Source organism: Salmo salar, chromosome ssa29, assembly GCF_905237065.1.
Source record: "Salmo salar chromosome ssa29, Ssal_v3.1, whole genome shotgun sequence".
Classification (NCBI taxonomy): Eukaryota; Metazoa; Chordata; class Actinopteri; order Salmoniformes; family Salmonidae; genus Salmo; species Salmo salar.
The window spans coordinates 29,633,852-29,660,000 of NC_059470.1; the positions used below are offsets into that span (position 1 = coordinate 29,633,852).

The following is a 26,149-nucleotide window of genomic DNA, read 5'->3' on the forward strand; positions in this document are numbered from 1 at the left end:
TGGATGAGTTGTAGGGGTTTAATGGCACAGGCAGGGAGCCCAGCCAACAGCGAGTTGCAGTAATCCAGACGGGAGATGACAAGTGCCTGGATTAGGACCTGCGCCGCTTCCTGTGTGAGGCAGGGTCATACTCTGCGAATGTTGTAGAGCATGAACCTACAGGATCGGGTCACCGCCTTGATGTTAGTGGAGAACGACAGGGTGTTGTCCAGGATCACGCCAGGTTCAGCTTGAGCTGGTGATCCGTCATCCACACTGATATGTCTGACAGACATGCAGAGATGCGATTCGCCGCCTGCTTATCAGAAGGGGGAAAGGAGAAGATTAATTGTGTGTCGTCTGCATAGCAATGATAGGAGAGACCATGTGAGGATATGACAGAGCCAAGTGACTTGGTGTATAGCGAGAATAGGAGAGGGCCTAGAACAGAGCCCTGGGGGACACCAGTGGTGAGAGCGCATGGTGCGGAGACAGATTCTCGCCACGCCACCTGGTAGGAGCGACCTGTCAGGTAGGACGCAATCCAAGCGTGGGCCGCGCCGGAGATGCCCAACTCGGAGAGGGTGGAGAGGAGGATCTGATGGTTCACAGTATCAAAGGCAGCAGATAGGTCTAGAAGGATGAGAGCAGAGGAGAGAGAGTTAGCTTTAGCAGTGCGGAGAGCCTCCGTGACACAGAGAAGAGCAGTCTCAGTTGAATGCCCAGTCTTGAAACCTGACTGATTAGGATCAAGAAGGTCATTCTGAGAGAGATAGCAGGAGAGCTGGCCAAGGACGGCACGTTCAAGAGTTTTGGAGAGAAAAGAAAGAAGGGATACTGGTCTGTAGTTGTTGACATCGGAGGGATCGAGTGTAGGTTTTTTCAGAAGGGGTGCAACTCTTGCTCTCTTGAAGACGGAAGGGACGTAGCCAGCGGTCAAGGATGAGTTGATGAGCGAGGTGAGGAAGGGGAGAAGGTCTCCGGAAATGGTCTGGAGAAGAGAGGAGGGGATAGGGTCAAGTGGGCAGGTTGTTGGGCGGCCGGCCGTCACAAGACGCGAGATTTCATCTGGAGAGAGAGGGGAGAAAGAGGTCAAAGCACAGGATAGGGCAGTGTGAGCAGGACCAGCGGTGTCGTTTGACTTAGCAAACGAGGATCGGATATCGTCAACCTTCTTTTCAAAATGGTTGACGAAGTCATCCGCAGAGAGGGAGGAGGGGGGGAGGGGGAGGAGGATTCATGAGGGAGGAGAAGGTAGCAAAGAGCTTCCTAGGGTTAGAGGCAGATGCTTGGAATTTAGAGTGGTAGAAAGTGGCTTTAGCAGCAGAGACAGAAGAGGAGAATGTAGAGAGGAGGGAGTGAAAGGATGCCAGGTCCGCAGGGAGGCGACTTTTCCTCCATTTCCGCTCGGCTGCCCGGAGCCCTGTTCTGTGAGCTCGTAGTGAGTCGTCGAGCCACGGAGCAGGAGGGGAGGACCGAGCCGGCCTGGAGGATAGGGGACAGAGAAAATCAAAGGATGCAGAAAGGGAGGAGAGGAGGGTTGAGGAGGCAGAATCAGGAGATAGGTTGGAGAAGGTTTGAGCAGAGGGATGAGATGATAGGATGGAAGAGGAGAGAGTAGCGGGGGAGAGAGAGCGAAGGTTGGGACGGCGCAATACCATCCGAGTAGGGGCAGAGTGAGAAGTGTTGGATGAGAGCAAGAGGGAAAAGGATACAAGGTAGTGGTCGGAGATTTGGAGGGGAGTTGCAATGAGATTAGTGGAAGAACAGCATCTAGTAAAGATGAGGTCAAGCGTATTGCCTGCCTTGTGAGTAGGGGGGGAAGGTGAGAGGGTGAGGTCAAAAGAGGAGAGGAGTGGAAAGAAGGAGGCAGAGAGGAATGAGTCAAAGGTAGACATGGGGAGGTTAAAGTCACCCAGAACTGTGAGAGGTGAGCCATCCTCAGGAAAGGAACTTATCAAGGCGTCAAGCTCATTGATGAACTCTCCAAGGGAACCTGGAGGGCGTTAAAAGGTCTTGATTAAATTTCACGAGGCCAAAGGCAAAGGAGAGAGGAGGATCTTTTCACTCAGACCAAATCAGTGTCACCTCGAGTGCTTTCTTCCCTTCATCAGTGTGTGTGCACCACTCACCGCCACACTCTCTACCATAGAGAGTGTGACCTTGGAACCTCTAACCCTGGCAATTTGACTGGTAAACTCATGGGTACACTCGCAATAGATGCGATAAAGAGGTAAAGATGAAATGCATGTGGGAAAGATCCCAAATCTCCTCATTGCCCCCCAGCAAAATTGTCCTACATTTAGGCTACTGTTTATATGTGTATTTCACACTATGTTGAGGTAAAAAAGTGTTATGCTTGTATGGATGTCAACACAAAATGTTCATGTCATCGTCACCAATCAACTGCATTACAGTTAAAAACGACTTTGACTACCATCAACGATTTCTGTACACCTGCTATGCTATCAGTTTATAGATCAGGAGTTCGCATTCAGCAGTCACTTCATCTAAACCTACATACATTGCAGTGAAAACAGCCAAATATATCTGCATTTGACTTTAGTAATCACATTATGGCCCTGTTACAATACATTAATAATATCCACTTTGTTATATCAGGTCTGTTGATTGTGCGCCAATCCAGCATCCTTCTATTCCCCACGCTATGCGTTCTGTTGACCTCTTTACCACATCTATGGCTGCCTGCTATGGTTTCCATGGTATTTTGGAATGTTTTATCAACTGATGCTGGATAGTAGTGTAGAATTTGTATTCAAATGATGCTGGGTTGCCATGGTAATGTAGAATGTTAATTCAAATGATGCTAACTGATGTGGCTCATGCAATGGGATGTATTTTTTAGCATGTCAGTTGAGTTGACTCAACAAATCCCACCACAGATGGAAGGGTAGAATCCCTGCTTTTCCTCCCTGCCATGGGGTACACTCAAAATGGCTGCCAGTCCACCCATTATGACATAATTGACTTGAATGGAGACACCCTTTCAATTGATTCTATTTTTATGCTCTCTACATTTAAATGGCTCAAAAACAAGCTTTTTTTGCTTGTGGGTTCACATCTCGCTGTATGAAGTATGTTTTCCCCTTGCAGGGTGCGAGATCCCTGCTAAATGAGTTCTCCTTGCAGGGTGTGAGTTCACCGCTAAATGTGTTCCCCTTGCAGGATGTAAGTTCACCACTAAATGTGTTCCCCTTGCAGGATGTAAGTTCACCACTAAATGTGTTCCCCCTGTTTTTGTTATTCTGTTCTACTGTGTATAGCTGGGCTTTGAGGTAGGGGTCCACACACAGGATTCAATTGCATTTGACCTTTGCAGAGAACAATGGTAAAAGGAATTTTTCTGGCCACGTCAACGCTGTGAGAAGTGTGTGTGTTTGTGTGTGTGTCCCTCCTATGTTTTCACAGTTGTTTTCTGTTGTCACAGAGGCAGGACAGAAGTCATTCTACCTAGCGCTTTTGGCACTCTGTCCTGGATGGACATTCTGTGTGTGTGTTCTGTTGGTTGGCCGTGGAGCTTCTCTATCAGACAGACAATGAAATAACACTCAGCCAACCAGTCTGTGATCGTCCCTTTTAAACCCAAACTGCATAACCCTTTAACCCTGATAGGGTTGCAATGTAATATAATTGATTTGAGCATGTTTATCGTTGGATGTGGCAGACTACAATAGGAAGCACAGCCATGAGCTGCACAGTGACACGAGCCTACCAGACGAGCTAGATTACTTCTATGGTCGCTTCGAGGCAAGCAATACTGAAGCATTCATGAGAGGGTAGTGCGTACGGCCCAGGACATCACTGGGGCCAAGCTTCCTTCCATCCAGGACCTCTATACCAGGCAGTGTCAGAGGAAGGCCCAAGAAATTGCCAGAATCCAGCCAGGCTTCTTAACAGATTCCACCCCAAGCCATAAGACTCCTAAACACCAAATCAAATGGCTACCCAGATCATTTGCATTGTCTCCACCCCACCCCCCATTTTTACACTGCTGCTACTCTCTGTTTATTGTCCATGCATAGTCATTTTACCTCTACCTACATGTACATATTAAAGCAGGAAGCACCAGTGACTAGATCAATAAAAAAGTGGTCAGGTGAAGCAGATGCTAAGCTACAGGACTGTTTTGCTATCACAGACTGGACTATGTTCCGGAATTCCTCCAATGGCATTGAGAATAGACCACATCTGTCATTGGATTCATCAATAAGTGCATCGATGACTTCGTCCCCACAGTGACCGTACGTACATACCCCAACCAGAAGCCATGGATTACAGGCAGCATCTGCACTGAGCTAAAGGCTAGAGCTGCCACTTTCAAGGAGGGGGACTCTAACCTGGAGGCATATCAAAAATCCCGCTATGCCCTCTTACGAACCATCAAACAGACAAAGTGTCAATACAGGACTAAGATTGAGTCGTAATACACCGGCTCTGACGCTCGTTGGATGTGACAGGGCTTGCAAACCATTACAGACTACAAAAGGAAGCACAGCCGAGAGCTGCCCAGTGAAATGAGCCTACCAGACGGGCTAAACTACTATGCTCGCTTCAAATAACACTGAGGCAAATAACACTGAAACATGCATGAGAGAACCAGCTGTACTGGAAGAATGTGTGATTACAGGTACCAGACGGATTACCAGGACATGTACTGTGAGCATGCGCTGACACACTAGCAAGTGTCTTCACTGACATTTTCAAACACTCCCTGTCCGAGTCTGTAATACCAACATGTTTTAAGCAGACCACCATAATGCCTGTGCCCACGAACACTAAGGTAACCTGCCTAAATGACTACTGACCTGTAGCACTCACGTCTGTAGCCATGAAGTGCTATGAAAGCCTGGTCATGGCTCACATCAACACCATCATCCAATAAAGCCTAGACCCACTCAAATTTCCATACCGCCCCAGCAGATCCACAGATGATGCAATCTCTATTGCACTCCACACTGCCCTTTCCCACCTGGACAAAAGGAACACCTATGTGAGAATGCTATTCATTGAATACAGCTCAGCATTCAACAGCATAGTGCCCTCAAAGTTCATCAATAAGCTAAGGGCCATGGGACTAATCACCTCCCTCTGCAACTGGATCCTGGACTTCCTGACAGGCCACCCCCAGGAGGTAAGGGTAGGTAACAACACACCCGCCACGCTGATCCTCAACACAGGGGCCCCTCAGGGTGCGTGTTCAGCCCCCTCCTGTACTCCCTGTTCACTCATGACTGCACAGCCAGGCACGACTCCAACACCATCATTCAATTTGCCGATGACACAACAGTGTATGCCTGATCACCGCCAACAACGAGGCAGCCTATAGGGAGAAGGTCAGAGACCTGGCCGTGTGGTGCCAGGACAACAACCTCTCCCTCAACGTGATCAAGACAAAGACGATGATTGTGAACTACAAGAAGAAGTGGACCAAGCATGCCCCCATTCTCATCGATGGGGCTGCAGAGGAGCAGGTTGAGAGCTTCAAGTTCCTTTTTGTCCACATTAGAGGTCGACCGATTAATCGGAATGGCCGATTTAAGTTTTCATAACAATCGGAAATTGGTATTTTTGGACGCCGATTTGGCCGATTAAATTTTTTTTTTTTTACCTTTATTTAACTAGGCAAGTTAGTTAAGAACACATTCTTATTTTCAATGATGGCCTAGGAACGGTGGGTTAACTGCCTTGTTCAGGGGCAGAACGACAGATTTTTACCTTGTGAACTCGGGGATTCAATCTTGCAACCTTACGGTTAACTAGTCCAACGCTCTAACCACCTGCTTTACATTGCACTCCACGAGGAGCCTGCCTGTTACGCAAATGCAGTAAGAAGCCAAGGTAAGTTGCTAGCTTGCATTAAACTTATCTTATAAAAAACAATCAATCAATCATAATCACTAGTTAACTACATATGATTGATGATAATACTAGTTTATCTAGCCTGTCCTGCATTGCATATAATCGCTTAGGTACACGTTGCTCCAACCATAAACATCAATGCCTTTCTTAAAATCAATACACAACTATATATTTTTAAACCTGCATATTTAGTTAATATTGCCCGCTAACATGAATTTCTTTTAACTAGGGAAAATGTGTCACTTCTCTTGCAAACAGAGTAAGGGTATATGCAGCAGTTTGGGCCGCCTGGCTCGTTGCAAACTGTGAAGACTGATTTAACAATGATTTATGATTTAACAAAAGAGCATTTGCGAAAAAAGCACAATCGTTGCACGACTGTACCTAACCATATACATCAATGCCTTTCTTAAAATCAATACACAGAAGTATATACTTTTAAACCTGCATATTTAGCTGAAAGAAATCCAGGTTAGCAGGCAATATTAACCAGGTGAAATTGTGTCATTTTGCGTTCATTGCACGCAGTCAGGGTATATGCAACAGTTTGGGCCGCCTGGCTCGTTGCGAACTAATTTGCCAGAATTTTATGCAATTATGACATAACATTGAAGGTTGTTCAATGTAACAGGAATATTTAGACTTAGGGATGCCACCAGTTAGATAAAATACGGAACGGTTCCGTATTTCACTGACAGGAAAAACGTTTTGTTTTCGAGATGATAGTTTCCGGATTCGACCATATTAATGACCTAAAGCACATATTTCTGTGTGTTATTATGTTATAATTAAGTCTATGATTTGATAGAGCAGTCTGACTGAGTGGTGGTAGGCAGCAGCAGGCTCGTAAGCGTTCATTCAAACAGCCCTTTTGTGAGTTTGCCAGCAGCACTTTGCAATGCATTGCGCTGTTTATGACTTCAAGCCTATCAACTCCCAAGATTAGGCTGGTGTAACCGATGTGAAATGGCTAGCTAGTTAGCGGGGTGCGCGCTAATAGCGTTTCAAACGTCACTCGCGCTGAGACTTGGAGTAGTTTTTTCCCTTCCTCTACATGGGTAACGCTGCTTCGAGGGTGGCTGTTGTCGATGTGTTCCTGGTTCGAGCCCAGGTAGGAGCGAGGAGAGGGACGGAAGCTATACTGTTACACTGGCAATACTAAAGTGCCTATTAGAACATCGAATAGTCAAAGGTATATGAAATACAAATCATACAGAGAGAAATAGTCTTATAATTCCTATAATAACTACAACCTAAAACTTCTTACCTGGGAATATTGAAGACACACGTTAAAAGGAACCACCAGCTTTCATATGTTCTCATGTTCTGAGCAAGGAACTTAAACGTTAGCTTTCTTACATGGCACATATTGCACTTTTACTTTCTTCTCCAACACATTGTTTTTGCATTATTTAAACCAAATTGAACATGTTTCATTATTTATTCAAGGCTAAATTGATTTTATTTATGTATTATATTAAGTTAAAAATAAGTGTTCATTCAGTACTGTTGTAAATTGTCATTATTCCAAATAAAAATAAAAAAATTGTCAGATTAATCGGTATCGGGTGTTTTGCTCCTCCAATAATCGGTATCGGCATCGGCGTTGAAAAATCATAATCGGTCGACCTCTAGTCCACATCACTAAGAAACTAGCATAGTCCAAGCACACCAAGACACGACAAAACCTATTCCCCCTCAGAAGACTGAAAAGATTGGGCATGGGTCCTCAGATCCTCAAAACGTTCTACAGCTGCACCATCGAGAGCATCCTGACTGGTTGCATCACTGCCTGGTATGGCTACTGCTGGGCCTCCGACCGCAAGGCACTACAGAGTGTAGTGTGAACGGCCCAGTACATCATTGGGGCCAAGCTTCCTGCCATCCAGGACCTCTATACCAGGCGGTGTTAGAAGAAGGCCCTAAAAATTGTCAAAGACTCCAGCCATCCTAGTCTTTGACTGTTCTCTCTCCTACCGCATCGCAAGCGGTACCGGAGCGCCAAGTTTAGGTCCAAGAGGCTTCTAAAGAGCTTCTACCCCGAAGCCATAAGACTACTGAACATCTAGTCAAATGGCTACCCAGACTATTTGCATTGCCCCCGCTCCCCACACCACTTCCACTCTCTGTTGTCATCTACTGTATCCATAGTCACTTTAATAACTCTACCTACATGTATAGTCATGGCCAAAAGTTTTGAGAATGACACAAAAATGAATTTTCACCAAGTCTGCTGCCTCAGTTTGTATGATGGCAATTTGCATATACTCCAGAAAGTTATGAAGAGTGATCAGATGAATTGCAATTAATTGCAAAGTCCCTCTTTGCCATGCAAATGAACTGAATCCCCCAAAAACATTTCCACTGCATTTCAGCCCTGCCACAAAAGGACCAGCTGACCATGTCAGTGATTCTCTCATTAACACAGGTGTGAGTGTTGACAAGGACAAGGCTGGAGATTACTCTGTCATGCTGATTGAGTTCGAATAACAGACTGGAAGCTTCAAAAGGAGGGTGGTGCTTGGAATCATTGTTCTTCCTCTGTCAAGCATGGTTACCTGCAAGGAAACACGTGCAGTCATCATTGCTTTTCACAAAAGGGCTTCACAGGCAAGGATATTGCTGCCAGTAAGATTGCACCTAAATCAACCATTTATCGGGTCATCAAGAACTTCAAGGAGAGCGGTTCAATTGTTGTGAAGAAGGCTTCAGGGCGCCCAAGTAAGTCCAGCAAACGCCGAGACCGTCTCCTAAAGTTGATTCAGCTACGGGATCGGGGGCACCACCAGTACAGAGCTTGCACAGGAATGGCAGCAGGCAGGTGTGAGTGCATCTGCACGCACAGTGAGGGGAAGACTTTTGGAGGATGGCCTGGTGTCAAGAATGGCAGCAAAAAAGCCACTTCTCTCCAGGAAAAACATCAGGGACAGACTGATATTGTACAAAAGGTACAGGGATTGGACTGCTGAGGACTGGGGTAAAGTCATTTTCTCTGATGAATCCCCTTTCCGATTGCTTAGGGCATCCGGAAAAAAGCTTGGCCGGAGAAGACAAGGTGAGCGCTACCATCAGTCCTGTGTCATGCCAACAGTAAAGCATCCTGAGACCATTCATGTGTGGGGTTGCTTCTCAGCCAAGGGAGTGGGCTCACTCACACATCCTCCGAGAGCAACTTCTCCCAACCATCCGGGAACAGTTTGGTGACAAACAATGCCTTTTCCAGCATGATGGAGCACCTTGCCATAAGGCAAAAGTGATAACTAAGTGGCTCGGGGAACAAAACATCGATATTTTGGGTCCATGGCCAGGAAACTCCCCAGACCTTAATCGCATTGAGAATTTGTGGTCAATCCTCAAGAGGCAGGTGGACAAACAAAAACCCACAAATTCTGACAAACTCCAAGAATTGATTATGCAAGAATGGGCTGCCATCAGCCGGGATGTGGTCCAGAAATTAATGGACAGCATGCCAGGACGGATTGCAGAGGTCTTGAAAAAGAAGGGTCATCACCGCAAATATTGACTCTTTGCATCAACTTCATATAATTGTCAATTAAAGCCTTTGACACTTATGAAATGCTTGTAATTATACTTCAGTATTCCATAGTAACATCTGCCAAAAATATTTAAAGACACTGAAGCAGAAAACTTTGTGAAAATTAATATTTGTGTCATTCTCAAAACTTTTGGCCACGACTTCAACTAACCGGTGCACCCGCACATTGACTCTGTACTGGCACCCCCCTGTATATATATATTTTTTTTTACTGCTGCTCTTTATTTACTTGTTACTTTTATCGCTTATTCTTATCCATATGTTTTTTTTTAACTGCATTGTTGGTTAGAAGTTCGTAAAGTAAGCATTTCACAGTAAGGTCTACACCTGTTGTAATGCGGCGCGTGTGACTAATTACACTTGATTTGATTTTACATATTACCTCAATTACCTCGACTAACCTGTACCCCCGCACATTGACTCTGTACCGGTAGCCCCTGGATATAGCCTCGCTACTGTTATGATATTGTTGCTCCTTAATTATTTATTTTTCTATTTATCTTCTTTTTTTCTTTTTTCTTATAAAATTTTTACTTCAGTTTATTTTAGTTAATACTTTCTTAACACTTTTTTTTTCTTAAAACTGCATTGTTGGTTAATTAAGGGATTTTAAGAAAGCATTTTACTGTAAGGTCACATACCTGTATACCTGTTGTATATGACGCATGTGACAAATAAAGTTTGATTTGATTTGAAATGAGTCATTGTTGTTGTTCTCCCTCGTCCTTCAGAAGGCCCAATACTGGTGCTGATGAACTGGCATTGGATGTGATTGGATTTTCAGCCCTCCGTCATTAAATTCCCATGGTTAGAATACTGATTCCTGTATTTAGTGTGTGTGTGTGTGTGTGTGTGTGTGTGCGTGTGTGCGTGTGTGTGTGTGTGTGTGTGTGTGTGTGTGTGTGTGTGTGTGTGTGTGTGTGTGTGTGTGTAGCATTTAGTGACGGTGAAGCCTGGGCTGTTTTCACTCTTTCAGTCTAATTAAACTAGGCACGTGGGAAGATGGATGCATCACCCCTGTCTAATCCATGTCTCTCCCAAACATTGCATTATCCAGGGGGAAATCCATTTTCTGCAGCCTATTCAAAGTCAGATGTCTCTCTCTCTCTCTCATTAGTCTCAACTACTACTACCGGGACATCAACATCTAATGACAATACCTTCTAAAATCCCCTGCAGATTAGCCTTCAGAAGATAATTTAACAATCTGGTTAAAGCCAGATTACAACAAAATAACACGTCAGATAACAATGTTCTCCTTCTGAAAGTAATGCAAGTTTATGCAGGATCAGGGAGATAAAAACATGACTGAAATCGATTTTAGAGAGATTAGTCAACAGTTGTAGTACAGAAATGCCAAAATGTAGCAATGCCTAAATGACCAACATGTAAATGTAAGCAAAGCTGCTACCTAGTGAAGATGTTGAGAATGCTGTAAGAATATGCACAGTGAAATGAATTCTGTGCTAATAAGTAGAAATCAACATACCTTGTTCAATAGTTCTGTAAAACTAGAAAAGTATCTGCATTCCCGAATCAATATACTTTACATGAAATAGGTGTATGATAACATGGCCTTCTGATCATGTTTACGTAAGGTGAAGCAGATTCAAAACATTAGTGATGCCAAACTAATAAAATACTTTTGATGACAGACAAAACTGGTTTGCAGATACAGTTTTTAATGTATCACAACAATGAGCAACAAACATACTTGATGAACTAATTCCAGAAGTTGTTCAAATACCATCTACAATAAACGTCATTTCAACTATGACAACAGGTCTGTGACAAAAAAAAATTCAAACAAACGTTTCAAAACCATGTTATTACCGTGTGACGGTACAGTTGAGACCTCAAACATTACAGTAACAAAAACTAATGAGACTACTCTCTATATATAAAACATCAATAACATTTTTGGTTTAGTTTATTTAAAGTTTTAGCCATAGGGGCTTCTTCTTAGTAAACCCTCAGGATGCATTTCCTATGTAACCAGGACTTAGAATACATATTGTGTAGGATATGATTGCGTCGTGAAAATCCCTTTTGACATCCTGAAGAAAACAATCCCAATATCAACCTTTTGAAGGCTGTTTTCTCTTTAGCGTGACACAATCCATCCTAAAAAAAAAAATGTTTTTTTTTAATTTTTTTATTCTTTCTTTCTTTTGGCTGCTGTGCAGTTGTAACATTTATGTACAGTTCGTTACGTTATTGGACCATCCTTTTGGTTGTTGGTTTGTTAGCTTCTACCTGTCCTTTAGTGTGGAAAGCATTGTGTTTGCTGCTAACATCTTAGCACATGATGCTAGCTGACAGTTCAGTCTGGCAATGCTTTAGCCACATTGAAGGGAAAGGCAAGAAGACAGGTTGGGAAAGCTTTTGGGATCAGGACAGTCGTTGATATTTGTACAATGGCAGGATTGCACCTATAGGGAGCCCAGGACATCTCTTATGAAACAACATTGTAAAAGTGTCTTCAGGATCAAAGTAAATGTTAAAATACTAAAAATCAAAATAAGAAACATTTATGTTTCACACAAAAAAGATCATTAGAAACTGTGACATTTTGCGTTTCAACTTTGAATGAAAACACTAAAACACCTGTACAATAATAAAACGTATGAGGAAATGTTACTTGATTTTATCGTTTGAAACAATAACTAAGCATGATTTGATTTTAACCTGTCAAACAGTTGCATTACATGCTACTTGTTCATGTCAGAATAGGAAATACCAAAAGCAATACATTTTTGCATTTCTTCATATTAATACATCTGTACCATGCACAGCCAACTACGAATATATACAATAGCTTAACTCTCTTTGTTCACAAGCCTTTTTCTTTCATACAAATAGCCTTCTGTTACTTTGGAATGAATCACGTCAGCTTACCTTACCAAACTGAAAAAGTGATTCATAACAATGTAACACCCTTTAACAGCTTTCACATTCTTTAAGTTCTACTGCAAAATAAAAGAAGACAAATACAACAACAAAAAAATGATGAAATGTAAAAACAGCAAAGCAAGGTGATCCACGGGTCAGCATTCAGCCTGTTGGAGAATTTATGGGGAGCATTTTTTTTTTTTTTTAAACATTACACAGTAGCAGCAACATGTTATATGGTAATACTTTGTAATGCATAAATGACTAAATAATTAGTGTTGACTTTTCATGATAGATCAACTGAAGTGCCCAGAAAATGAATGCGAGGACGAAGACCTATGCAGTAAATGGCAGTGTATAGGTGTAACACTGTTATCAGTCCTACAAGCACAGGGGAAAACATGTCATAATATAAAATACATGCTCTAGTCCCCCTTTCTAAAGCAGCATATTTGCTTATGCAAACATCATACCTTTTCTTAAAAAAACAAAAAAAACATTTTGACCGACTTGTACTTTAACAGTTTCAAGTATACAGTACTACTTTCATGGATGCACCAATTGTTAAATAGGTCACTGGGTTGTTAGGCGTCAATCCTCTAACAAACCAAAATGCTGCTGCAATTGTACGCAAAATAATAATTAAAACAAACAAACAAACATACAAACACAAAAACATCTATTAAATTAACACATGGGTCTACCAAAATAATAATCATAAAAAACAGACAAAAACTAAATAAGTGCACTATAGTCCAGAAACAAGCAAGGTACCGTACAGCAATTCACAAATGAAAAAAAGTGTTATTCACATAATTAATCATCAAGAGTGTATAAAACTAGAGTTATTACCTCTTCAGAAAAGGGTGTGAGCAGAGGTACATGAGAGAAGGTAAGAGTTGGCACAGATTAGTATATTCTACAAGAAAAAAAGGGGTCGGATATAGACTCAGTTTGTTGTCATACAAACTGGAAAACAAAGGTGAATCATACACATGTACTTCACCATTCTAAAATTCCCTCAGTGGCAAAACCATACTGTCTTTGTAGGGCGAAAACTAAAAGGATATGCACACTGTCCATTGTACAAGTAATATTGTCTCTCTTGGTACTCTACACACATCAAGGAAATGCGTCCGATAAAGCTTGACATGTTTTGGTTAAAAGCCAAGTGTACCCAGGCTCGTTGCTGCTTTAACAAATGAGAAATGTTATGTTCTGACCTGAGAATTTAAAGCTACTGAATTACACCAGCTATCTAGACTAACAGAGGTTCTCATTGAGGGTTTTTCTGGATCGTCGTCCCATACAGTACATGCTAGCATTTGGAAAACAATCCAGCTGAGGTGCAATTTGCTATCGTGAGTTTTTGGCTTGAAACAAGCTCCACGGGGGAGCCTGAGAGATCTTTTCCTACTCCGTGTTTTTGTATACAATATAAGCTCAGTCAAGCATCTGCAACAGTTCTGTCCATAACAAAAATCAATCAATATCTTGCCAGCATATCAATATGGGGAAAACAATCCTGAGTCAATCATTTGGTACTGTAATTTTTTGGGTTAGAGAAACTTTGGAACTGCAGTTTAAAAGTCTTATTTTTTATTTTATTTTTTTTAAAAGCAAGGGATCCTATTTTTCACCTACACACTGAACATATCCATTCTGATACTGCTGAAGCCTGCATCTAGGCCGGAGGTCGACTTAGCCTTGGCCTCCAACACCTTATCTAAGTCATCCAGCTTCTGGCTCAGCTCGTTGTCAGACTCATCTGAACAACTCTCATTGGGTAGGGAGGTGGGAACCCCTGAGACGCTGCTGCAGGACGTTGAGGTAACCATTAGAGGCAAGGAAAGGGGAGGAATAGGAGAAGCAGACAGGGAGGAGGAGGAAGCAGCTTTCCGGGCAGTGGCCTGGAAAAAGATATCTGGCCAGGACTTGATGGCCAAGCGAGAGAGATGGGGAAAGGTGTTATTAGAAGGAGGAGCTGCAGACTGCGAGGTAGATGTGGTCTTGACAGGAGTAGGGGTGCAAACAGAGTGAGGTAATAATCTAGCATGCTCTTTGGCATTTCTCATTGCTTGTTTGATTGTTTTCTCTTTGTGCAAGCTCAACTGGAGGTGTTGGCCAAGTGCTTCATTCCCGTTGACCACCACGTTGCAGGCGATGCACCTGTACTTACTCACTGCCTTTCTAAGAACTGTCTCCTGCGGGTCTGGAAAAGGGTTTCCGAAGTAGCAGAAAGACTTCTGGTGATGCACTGCGGAGTCCTCGTCAGCGAATACCATCTGGCACTTCCTGCATATGAACTGGTGCTTGACAGACGGAATGATGAAAGCGTCAGGGAAGTCTGTGGTTCTTTTGGTTTCTGTTGTCGGTTCTTTTGTGCTTTCCGTCGAAGAGCATTTGTTGTTGTTGGTGTCATCCTTAGTTCCCATAGATAGTTTTGGTTTGAAAGACTTGGGGTTGCTCTGCACAATTGGTGACGACACCTTCACAGGGGCTGGCTTCTGCTTCGGCTGTTTATGATGCTGTTTTTGTTGCTCAATATGCTTTTGGTGCTGCTGCTGTTGCTGCTTCTGCAGGGAATCCTGGAGGGACTGCTGGCACTGCTGATACTGCTGAAGGAGGGCGGTGGAATTCATGCCCGCCATGGCGGCCTGTGGGATGGTGGCAGGTCCATAGGGGAATAGGTTCTCCATCCCGCCGAATGGAGGGAAGTATCCCCCCGCCTGCATCCCTCCAAGAAGCTGGGGAGAAAAGCTGTTGGCGAAGCCCGGGAGGAAGTAAGGCAGGAACTGACCTCCCAGGAAGGAGCTTGGGTCTGCTGTGCCGGCCAGGGCATTCTGAAGAGCCTGTAGTTGAGCGGCATCCAGATGACCCTCACGTCCCGGTTTGCCCGAGGCTGGAGGCGGCTTCTCCCTCTTTTTGTTGTTGCTGACGTTGGGGGTCTGTGGACGGCCGCCGTTCTCTGCTTCTCTTTCCTTGGCCTTCTTCTGGTGGTGTGGCTTCTCCACTGGTTTCTTGCTGCTGCTGTTGTTGTTGCTCTCTCTTTCTTGGTATTTGCTGTGCTGCTCAATGTGGTTGGTTGAAGTCAGAGGGGTAGAGGAAACAGGAGGAAGAGGTGGAGGAGGTGGAGGAGTCTGCAGAAGAGTCTTGTTTGGGGTAGTGCTCAGAGACACGGCAGGAGAGGGGGTGGCTGGGGTCGGGAATCCAAGCATGCCAGCACCAGGAGATGCTAAAGCTGAAATACAGTGGTATAAATGATATTCAAATGTGTTTAAATGTATATTCACCCTAATATTACTATGGAAATATTGTTCAGTGTTACATTATGGAGATGTATGCAGTTATGATCGACCTCATAATTGTATTTGTTAAACTGTCACATGCGCTTCATGATATATACCAACATGAGGATATTATAAATATACCAAACCCACATCAAAGGAGAGGAGGGGATATCTATTCCACAATGATAAAAATGCATTTGCTTAAAAAAATGTCAGAACTATTATATTACGTAGAAGTTCTGGACTGAACGTTGAGATCATGCATTAAAGTGTATTTTACACAATGTCCAACATTTGGTAAAATATCTCTACCAACAACAACAACACTGTGATGGAATGAAGAGACAATACTGCAGAGAAAGAGTATTTTGGGCATGTAAAGCATGGACAAAAAATGATCACAACAGTTGTATAAAAATACTATTCTCTGTGTGTTCTCTGTGTTCTCTGTTTGTCATAGTAACTCACCAGGTGTGTTGGGTGGGTAAATAGGAAGTGAGGATGGCCCGTTGACCCCAGGAAGTAGTACCGGCGGGAGGCCAGAGATCCCAGGATAGCCTGAGGGTAGGCTGAGGCCATGAAGTGAATTGTTGTGGTTCACTGCAGTATGAAGCTGCTGGGCAGCCAGATTGCTGAGCCCGTCGCTCCCAGCCTTCTTCAGACGATCCATCTCCTGCTGAGCCATCAGCTGGCGGACCGTGGTGGGCGCTAGGTAGTCCTTCTCTCTGTCCACCTGGTTGACCAGGGTCTCCTGCACTTTGGCGATGTGCTGTTTGGAGAAGATGTGTTCGCGGATGGACATCCGGGCAGTGTACTTCACACTACACAAAGTACAATCCGGCCGGGGCCCGTCCGGCCCGCCTTGACTGATCATGAATGGCTTTCCAATATTGATTTTGAACTTCTTTTCCTTGGCGCGGGCGTTCTGGAACCACACCTGCACCACACGCTTGGGGAGGCCGATCTCAGTGCCCAGCATCTCACACTCCTGCATGGTGGGGGTGCGGTAGTCACTGAAACAGGCCTTGAGGACTTTCAGCTGAAGGTTGCTCATCTGAGTCCTGAAGCGCTTGTGGCCTGGTCTCTCCCCACCACTACCCTTCCCAGACCTGAAGGGGTTTCCACTTCCGAAGGGGCTGGGAGAGCTGGGGTCGGCCAGGCTGGAGGTCTCACTCTGGTCGTTGTTGTCATCCATGTCGTCATCTCTGGAGCTGTAGTAGGAGTAAGAGTAGGAGCAGGAGTCTCCGTCCTTGCCTGAGTAGCTGAGGGAGGGGCTCACCATGCTGAAGGGGAAGCGGTCGTCGCCACCGTCTGAGCTCTGAGCAAGGTTGCTCTTGCTGTCGCAGGCCAGTTTGTCCCCTCCGTTGGCCGTGAGGCTCTCCAGCTCATTGTTGTTGCCCTCATCTCCAGTTGTGGTGTCACTTATGGCCGTGTTGATGGACGAGGTCTCGTCAAAGTCCATTTTGTTGTTGATGTCGTAGGATGAGGCCTCTGCAGAATTAATGTTAAGCCCTTCAGATTCATCACAGTTTTCTACTTTTAAGGATGAAGGGCTCATTAAGTTTTTTAACGGTGCCTCAGATTGTTTGACTGGCGTTGAGGAAGATGCGGGCAGCTCGTACTCATTCGGCTCAGTCTTAGTGGGCAACTGCGGGTACTCAAAGAAGTTGTACTTGTGTGGGCTCTCGCCTTCATCATCTTGGTTCATCATTGGGCTATTGGGCAGACTAAACCCTGCCTGTTTGGCTTCATGCCAGTGTCTAGAGCGGATATGGCTGTCCAAAGCTGACTTGGCCTTGAACAGCGCCCGGCAAAAAGGGCATTTCTTATGTGACTGGGAGGCCCCCAATGCTCTGAACTGTCCCTTTCTCTCTCGGGCACGCGTGTTCTGAAACCACACCTGCACCACTCTCTTCTTCAGGCCGACCTCACGGGCGATGTGATCCAGCATCTTCCTCGTGGGGTTGGAGTCCAGCAAGTATTTGTCATAGAGGATCTCTAGTTGTTCTGGGGTGATGGTGGTTCTGAGACGTTTGTCTCTGTGCTGTTCTTCAGTCATGTTTCCGTTATCTTTTTCATTGGATCCATCCTCTTTCTCATCTAGTTTTCTCTTCATGGAGCTAGAGCAGGGACCTGAGGTCAAACCAGAGCCGCTTTGAGTTGGCATCTGGAGTCCTCCAGACAGAAACTGGCTAGTCATCAGAGGGTTATTGGGGTCGAAGATCATATAGGGCATGTCCATGGGCCTTTCCAAGAACTGAGAATGGAGGAACTGGTTCTGGGCAGCCAGGAAATGCATATGTTGGTGCTCCTGCCATAGCTCAATGCTTGGGAAGGCTATCTTGCACTGGTCACACTGATATTGGAGCATCTGGGGAGAGAGGCTGTTGGTGAGGGAGGAGAGGGCCAGAGAGAGGGGGCTGGAGGGGATTGTGGCTGACTGAGGCTGGGAGTGGGGTCTGGACATCTGGGGCTGGGGGGTCATCTGAGGGGGTGGCTGAGGGGTGGAGGCCTTGGAGGGTCTGGGATCCGGTAGAGACTTTATCATAACTGGAGAAGGGGCAGGTTCTGGCTCTTTAGGCTTGGGCTCAGAGGGCAGTTCAGGCTTGGGGGATGTCTTTTCCAGGTTGGAGTGAGGGGAGGGCATCAGAGGGGAACTGGAGCCTGAGCTAGTGGCTGTTCCATGGTGATGCTTGCACGACTCGGGGTGCTTGGCTGGGCCTGGTTCTCCTATATCCATGTACTCCTCAGACTGGTTGTCCTCATTCCCTTCCTCATCCTCGTCCTTGTAGCATGTTTTCTTCTGGTGGGTGATCAGGTCGAAGATTCGTGGGAACACCACACTACATTTCTTACACTGGTACTGCATGTTGCTGGTGCGGATGTAGCGCTCATTCGTCAGTTCTTTCTTCTCGTTGTCTTTAGCATCTGCCTGGTTCTCGTAGCTTTTCCGGGCCTTCTGGCGGGCATTTTGGAACCACACCACGATGACCCTTGACGGCAGGTTGAGCACGGTGGACAGCTGCTCAATTTCATCATCTTTTGGGTAAGCATTTGTGTCGAAGAAGTCCTGTAGGACCCTCAGTTGGTAGTCAGTGAACCTTGTCCTAGAGGATCGTTTGTTCATGGTGGCATCAGTCCTGTAGTACTCCAGTGTACTGTACTGGGACTCCAGCCTAATATCCTCCAACGTGGTAATAGGTGGAATGTTGAAGTTGTAAGGAGAGTCTTTGTTTCGCTGCCTCTCTTTGAAGAGGGTGTTACGGAACCAGTGCTTGATGACTTTCTGGGGGAGGCTGGACATATCAGCCATCTCCTGAATCTGCTCCTCAGTGGGCGAGTTGTTGATGTCGAAGTGCGCTCTGAGGACCTTCAGCTGGTCGTCCGTAATGCGGGTTCGAGGGCGCTTGAACTGGGACTGCCTCAGGAAGTTTGGATCGAGACCTAGCTGCTGCTGACAAAGCTGGGTGAGATCCGAGGACAGGGAGTCCATTGTAGGCAACTGCAGGGTGAGTTGAGGGTGTACCCCTTGGTGCTGGATGGACTGCATCATCAGAGGGGGGAAGAGGGAGAAATCTAGTGGGATGGAAGGCTGCACCTGTGGGGATGCGGAGGGTGGTGGAGGAGGGGGAGGTGGGGGTGGTGGCTGGGTCTGTGGAGCCTGGCTTGGGGCAGGGGATGGGGCCTTGATCTGGGGCTTATTCATGGAGGTGCAGGGAGGCTGCTGGGTGGTCACTGGGACTGGTGAGGGAGGAGGAAGGGGAGGCGGAGGTGGGGGAGTCTCAGGGGAAGGGGGGTTGATGGGGTAGAGCTTGTCGTAGGCCTCTCTGTACTGCTGGGCAAACTTCTCCAGCTCTCCATAAGGAAAGAACTGTCCATGGATGTGCTCTTGGTGGCTTTTGAGAATAAGCATGTTGGAGAAGAGCTTTCCACACATACCACATTCCAGCTTGTCGTTATTGATCTCCACTTGTTGTTGTGGTTGTTGTTTTTGTTGTTCTCCTTCTTTGTTTTTCTTCTGGTTTTTCTGCCTGTTCTCATTGTACTGGATGACCAGCTCAAATCCAAAGTTCTCCAGAAGAGCCTTGGCAGCATTTCCTCTGGCTCCTGACACGATACGTGGAGGAGGAATCAGCGGCTCGGGAAACTTGGACTTTTTGTCTTTGTTGTCCTTTCCTCCCTCACTGACTCCATCCCCTCCATTCTCCATCTTGGCTTTGCTCTCCTGTTTTTCCAGATGCTCATCTGTCTCTCTAGACATATGTATGTCAGACACTGACACAGCATTGGGCTCCATTTTGGGCTTGTGGCTTTGCAGTTGCTGTTTTTTTTGCTGCTGGAGCTGCAACTGGGATGCTTGTTGCTGCTGCTGCTGCTGCTGTTGTTGCTGCTGTTGAGCCTGAGCCTGCTGTAGCTGGTGTTGCTGCTGCATCTGCTGCTTCAGGTCTTCCAGGAAAGAACCAGTCAAGCCCGGCATCCCGAAGGCGGCGGCTGAGTGAAGTGCCAGCTCTGGGCTCAGGTTGAATTCTGCCCCTGGGATGTAGAAGGGGAAAAGGAACTGTGGCTGCTGGAACTGAAGCAGAGCCTCTGGGGTCATGCCGAACTGGGGGTAAAAAGCCGGGTTGAGGAATTGGGGCTGGAAAAAGGCAGCCTGCTGCTGGAGCTCATGTTGGAGCTGCATCTGTAGTTGAGCTTGGGACTGAGCATTCTGATGGCTTTGCTGTGCAGAGACATGATCAGTAGTGTGCTTTGCATTGCTGCTGCTGTTGTTGGTTTCTTTGGCATCTACAGTGTTTTCTTTGTTAACCAATGGCGTCATGCTTCTAGCAGTTTCTGAGTTGGCATTGTAGCCTTGTCCGGTTGTGGCTGGGATGCAGGATGGAGCCATGCCACCAGTGTTCCCACTCCCTGTACTGCTACTGCTGCTGCTTGTCTCTGTTTTGGCAGTTCTGGCTTTGGTATGATGCAGCACAGACCTCATGTGGATCTCTAGGGTTGAGCTTTGGCTGTAGGCGACGTTGCAGATATTGCATTTGAATGGTTTGTTGTCGGCATTGTTGTTTGTCTCAGGAGAAACCGGGCTGGAGGCCTCCTGGAGAACCTTCTTCAGCTTGTGCAGGTGAGAGACAGAGTTGTAATGGACCAGAAGGATGTTCTTCTGGGTGAAGGACTCCTTGCACACCGTGCACTTGTATGGCCGGGACGGGTCCAGGAACTTCTCCATAGTGAAGTTGGGGCCTTTTCTAAATGGGAGGGTTCGCTTTGTTTCAGCTCCCATGTCATCTAGCAACAAGCTACTGTCACTTCCTGTTGAGCTGGCCTTTTCTTCCAGATCCAGCTCATCGTCTTTGTCCATTTCCTGTTCAAAGGCCTGCTGTGCCTCCTCGTAGGCCCCGCTCTCGGGGACGAAGTCTCCGTTTACCGGCAGGCTGCCGCAGAGCTGTTGGACCTTGGCTTCGCTCAGCTCCGGATGTCCATTCTCCAGGTGCTTCCGGAGCGCCAAAAATGTCCGGAAGCTGCGTTGGCAGAGACTGCACATGGTGGCTGCCCGGATTGCATGGTACTGGGAATGTATCTGCAACTTCTGCATGGTTTTGAAGGCCAGGCTGCAGTGGTTGCAGCGGTATTTGTAGATGTGGCGGTCAGAGACCGACAGCTGTTGCTGCTGGCGTCTCTGGAGGTCGTTCAGATGATCCTGGAGGGAGTCAGGGCTCTTTCGATCCTGCCCAACCCCACCGGACCTCTTCCAGTCTGGAGCTTCAGACCCCTCCTTGGGGGGTTTGAGTTCCTCTTGTAGAAGGTCTACTTCACCTTTGTCTTGGCCTGTGCTGTTCATCTGGTCCTTGGAACTGTTCCCTGAGAAAAGAGAATGAAAATAGAATGAAATTCATGAACAAAAGACATTGTACAAATGCATTGATTACCAACTCTGGAAACGTAAAACATGTCTGGTGAAGATAATTCATATTTTGTTCCATTTGTGTAGCAGGGCCCTTCTACAACCCAAGGACAATTACTTTCCAGACAAACTCAGAATAGTACATTCAATACGGGCAGGAGTATTGTAACAGTGGTAAACATGCTCTGCGTACCTGTGGGCTTTCCAGACGTCTCAGAGAGAGTAGCAGAAGCTTCCATCAGAGACAAAGCGTTGTCTTGTCCAGGTGAAGGATGCATCATGTTATTCGGCACCATCACATCAGGCCCAGCCACCTATCAAAGTCAGACAACAAAAACAATTTAATGCTCTTAATAACGTATCCCTAAATGCAACATGCATCGTAATAAAATCATATTATGAAATGTAATAGTGCAGTAATTAAGGAGTTTAGTATTAAATATTAAAAACATGTTGAGCAAGTGTACTTTTCAACTTGCCTCTCACCAATAAAAATAGATAATTTTCAGAAAGCGAAATTAGCTTTTTCCCTGAGGACGACAACTGTCAAGTTGATGACATATTCTCGGGAGAGTGGGATAAATGCATGGGAAATGTTTTATAGGACTGCACAGTGACAGCACTGCCCAGAGCTAGTTAATAAGGGACTGTAGGGAGCACTGGACAGCCGAGACAGAATGACTGCCATTTTTCAATTTGTCATGTCAACATCACGGATCTTAAAAAGGATTAAAAAACTCTTTAGAAAACTTTTAAACCTTGAGGAAAATGTACTGTATGTGCAATGCCATTAGAAGCAAATTAAACATTTTCTCAGCATTTTTCTCATCAGCAATCAGCACAACATTAAATAGATAGTAATCTGAATATGAGAAGTTGTTTGTACTCTAAACAGTTTTTTCTGTCAACATTTTGTAAAGTTATGTAGTCTTTCCACATACAGTCATGAGTAGTTTGTCGACGCAGTCTGGAGCCACGCTGTGCAGGTGTGTGAGGTGGAGCTGCAGGTGGATCTTGTTGCTGAGGACGTCCTGGCACAGTGGGCAGCAGATCACCGGCTGCTGCATGGAATGCTGGGATACAACGTGGAGCTGTAACCTGTTGGCGTCTTTACTCCTGTAGTTACAGTAGGGGCACTGCTGTAACTGCTGGGAAAGAGAGAGAGACAAAGCTTGCTATGGTTATTAGTGGGAAAATAAAAGAGAAGAGATGGACAAGAACAAGGTGTGTCTATAGTTTACCAGTCTTCATCACCTCTGTATTTTTACTTCAAAAATAGAATTACTCTAGAGCAAATGTGCTTTTCCTTTCACTACTGGTCTTAGTGAGACAGCTTTCCAACATTCCAAACACGTAAAAACGTGACGTTAGTTTTTACAGCACTAAGAAAACTAGATGACAGAGAGCTCCGAAGAGGATAAATCATGAAACATGAACTGAATATCCCCTCAGCTAAACAAATTGGAACCCCGCTCTCCCTCCCCCTTCCTCCCGCTCTGCTCTCATCTCACTTTACCTTTACACACAAAATGTAGATCAACCTCGTTTCCTTTAAATGCACTTAAGCCCATCAACTCATGCAATTTTATTAGTGGGAAATATGATTGGAGGGAATTTCTAATCAGGAGATTAGAGATGACAAAGGTGTGTCACCTCCCCCTCTCCCGCTAGCCCTCATTACAGGGAGTACTCCTAAAATGGCTGCCCCCAGCCACCTGCCTTAATGTAATCCATTTCTGAAATGACGCAGGACTCCTTCCACTCAGTGCCCTCCACAAGACAAGCTAATACTTCATAATCTAATTTAAAAACACATACCTTCTAAAGAAATGCAAAGTGAGGGGGATTGGGAGAGGGCTTTAGCCTTGCCTATTGGATGCAGGTAGACAAAGGAGTGAGAATGTTCTATAGGGGATGTTTAAGTGTTCTGTCAGTGGGGAATGCGTTTGGGGTTAACTATTTTAGTTCTGTTGACAGCACATTATTCTCTTAGACATGAACTCTTAGAATACCTACTAACTGGAATGGGTTGGAGTTAGCTTTGCCTGGGTTTTTATTATGGAGCATTAGCGGTTAGCTTAGCATACCTGCTCACTAGCGCTGGTCTTCCCCTCTGCAGACTTGGGCCTTTTGGGAGGGCTGTCATTCTGTCTCTCTAGGAGCATGGAACATTTACCCACAGAGTTGGATCCAGGAGACTCTTTAGACAGAGAGTTCACTCCTAAAACACAAGACAGAACAGAGCAAAATAGTTATATTATGTTGTAGCTCTGTTATAAAAAAATATATATATTATAAGTAAAAGCAATGGACGAAGGCAAAGAAAATGGTGAATTCATAAAAATAAAAAAATGGTATCAAATTAAAATATAGATGGACACGTCAAATCAAATCAAATCAAATTGTATTAGTCACATGCGCCGAATAAAACAGGTCGTAGACCTTACAGTCAAATGCTTACTTACAAGCCCCTAACTAACAATGCAGTTTCAAAAATACGAATAAGAATAAGAAATAAAAGTAACAAGTAGTTAAAGAGCAGCAGTAAAATAACAATAGTGAGGCTGTATACAGGGGTACCGGTACAGAGTCAATGTGCGGGGGCACCGGTTAGCTGAGGTAATATGTACATGTAGGTAGAGTTATTAAAGTGACTATGCATAGATAATAACAGAGAGTAGCAGCGGTGTAAAATAAGGGGGGTGCAATGCAAATAGTCTGGGTAGCCACTTGATTAGATGTTCAGGAGTATTATGGCTTGGGGGTAGAAGCTGTTAAGAAGCCTTTTGGACCTAGACTTGGCGCTCCGGTACCACTTGCCGTGTGGTAGCAGAGAGAATAGTCTATGACAAAGGTGGCTGGAGTCTTTGACAATTTGTAGGGCCTTCCTCTGACACCGCCTGGTATAGAGGTCCTGGATTGCAGGAAGCTTGGCCCCAGTGATGTACTGGGCAGTTGCCATTCAAGGCAGTGATGCAACCAGTCAGGACGCTCTCGATGATGCAGCTGTAATCACGTGTGGTGATTGCAAATATGTTGTGACAGACATTGGCTGTGGGGCTAGTAGTGTAGACCTATTGTATCAGACTCCTAATTGTCATTCCTATACATTGAGTCATTCTGCCCCAAAGACATGGAGAAATAGAGAGAAAATTAAACCAGCCTCATAATCACAGCAAGACATACATTTAAATGTTATGGTAATATTATACACTTCATTAGACCACATGCTTCTAGCCCCCGTCTTCCTCCACACGCACGCACACACACGCACGCACACACACACACACACACACACACACACACACACACACACACACACACACACACACACACACACACACACACACACACACACACACACACACACACACACACACACACATACACACACACACACACACACACACACAGACACACACACACACACACACACACACACACACACACACACACACACACACACACACACACACACACACACACACACACACACACACACACACACACACACACCATACACACACCATACACACACACACAAGCGCATCATGCTAAATATCCAAGCTGTTTCCTGGTCACGGCTGGAGGTGGGGAGGTGGTTTACATGGCTGCGGCTCAATGCTGAGAGATATGGTTGTATTTAGCAGACGCTGCTGCCAACTGAGAAATGTTTAATTACCTTCATCCTTAGATACAGCCATACTGTATGTGTGTGTGTGACTATACTCTGCCACCGCAATTCACCCACTCTGCACAACACAAAGAAACAGAAGTAGCACCCCACTATACTTCTCTCTCTCTCTTTCTATCTCCCCCTCTCCCTCTCTCTATCTCCCCCTCTCCCTCTCTCTCTCTTTCTCTTTCCATCTCCCCCTCTCCCTCTCTCTCTCTTTCTATCTCCCCCTCTCCCTCTCTTCTTTTCTCTTTCTATCTCCCCCCCTCTCCCTCTCTCTCTCTTTCTATCTCCCCCTCTCCCTCTCTCTCTCTTTCTCTTTCTATCTCCCCCTCTCCCTCTCTCTATCTCCCCCTCTCCCTCTCTCTCTCTTTCTCTTTCCATCTCCCCCTCTCCCTCTCTCTCTCTTTCTCTTTCTATCTCCCCCTCTCCCTCTCTTGTCTGGTCAGTCAAGGCAATATTGGGAGTCTCACTCTTGCGAATCAACTCTTCACGGTAGATGCACAAAAGAAAAGAAAAAACGTTTTGTATTTCATATTATTCCCTGCCCGGTATTTGTATTCGGTGCATATCAATTCCTCCTGTTAGTTCATGCATTTTCATTTGGTTGCATTAAGGAAGCCTTCCTCTCATTTCATATGTAATCTACAGTCTGAAATATTGGCCTGTCAAGAAAAGTGACAGAGGGAGGGAAAAAAAGAAACAATGAGAGGGAGAGAGAGAGATCATCTGAGGAATTCTCTGCAGCCTGAAATAGGGCATAATTTCTCCTTCAGCCAGTCTAGGATGGCCCTGCAGGGCTGGTGTGTGTGCTGTGTGTGTGTGTGTGTGTGTGTGTGTGTGTGTGTGTGTGTGTGTGTGTGTGTGTGTGTGTGTGTGTGTGTGTGTGTGTGTGTGTGTGTGTGTGTGTGTGTGTGTGTGTGTGTGTGTGTGTGTGTGTGTGTGTGTGTGTGTGTGTGTGTGTGTGTGTGTGTGTG

At 45.4% G+C, this 26,149-nt stretch overlaps 1 protein-coding gene across 6 annotated transcripts in view; it reads right to left on the bottom strand.

The window, feature by feature from the left end:
- Positions 1-11,077: 11,077 nt before the first annotated feature.
- Positions 11,078-26,149, bottom strand: part of LOC106590546 (zinc finger homeobox protein 4) — a 180,579-nt gene continuing 165,507 nt past the window's right edge. For 4 of the 6 annotated variants that reach the window (XM_014181654.2, XM_045710975.1, XM_014181653.2 and 1 more), the window contains exons 8-12: positions 23,584-23,717; positions 22,438-22,644; positions 21,690-21,810; positions 16,066-21,453; positions 11,078-15,548 (exon numbers count right to left, since the gene is read on the bottom strand). In XM_014181654.2, the coding sequence (XP_014037129.2) occupies positions 13,948-15,548; positions 16,066-21,453; positions 21,690-21,810; positions 22,438-22,644; positions 23,584-23,717 (7,451 nt within the window). In that variant the 3' untranslated portion in view covers positions 11,078-13,947. The remainder of the gene's footprint in view (positions 15,549-16,065; positions 21,454-21,689; positions 21,811-22,437; positions 22,645-23,583; positions 23,718-26,149) is intronic. The other 2 variants (XM_045710976.1, XM_045710974.1) reach the window with 1 other exon arrangement.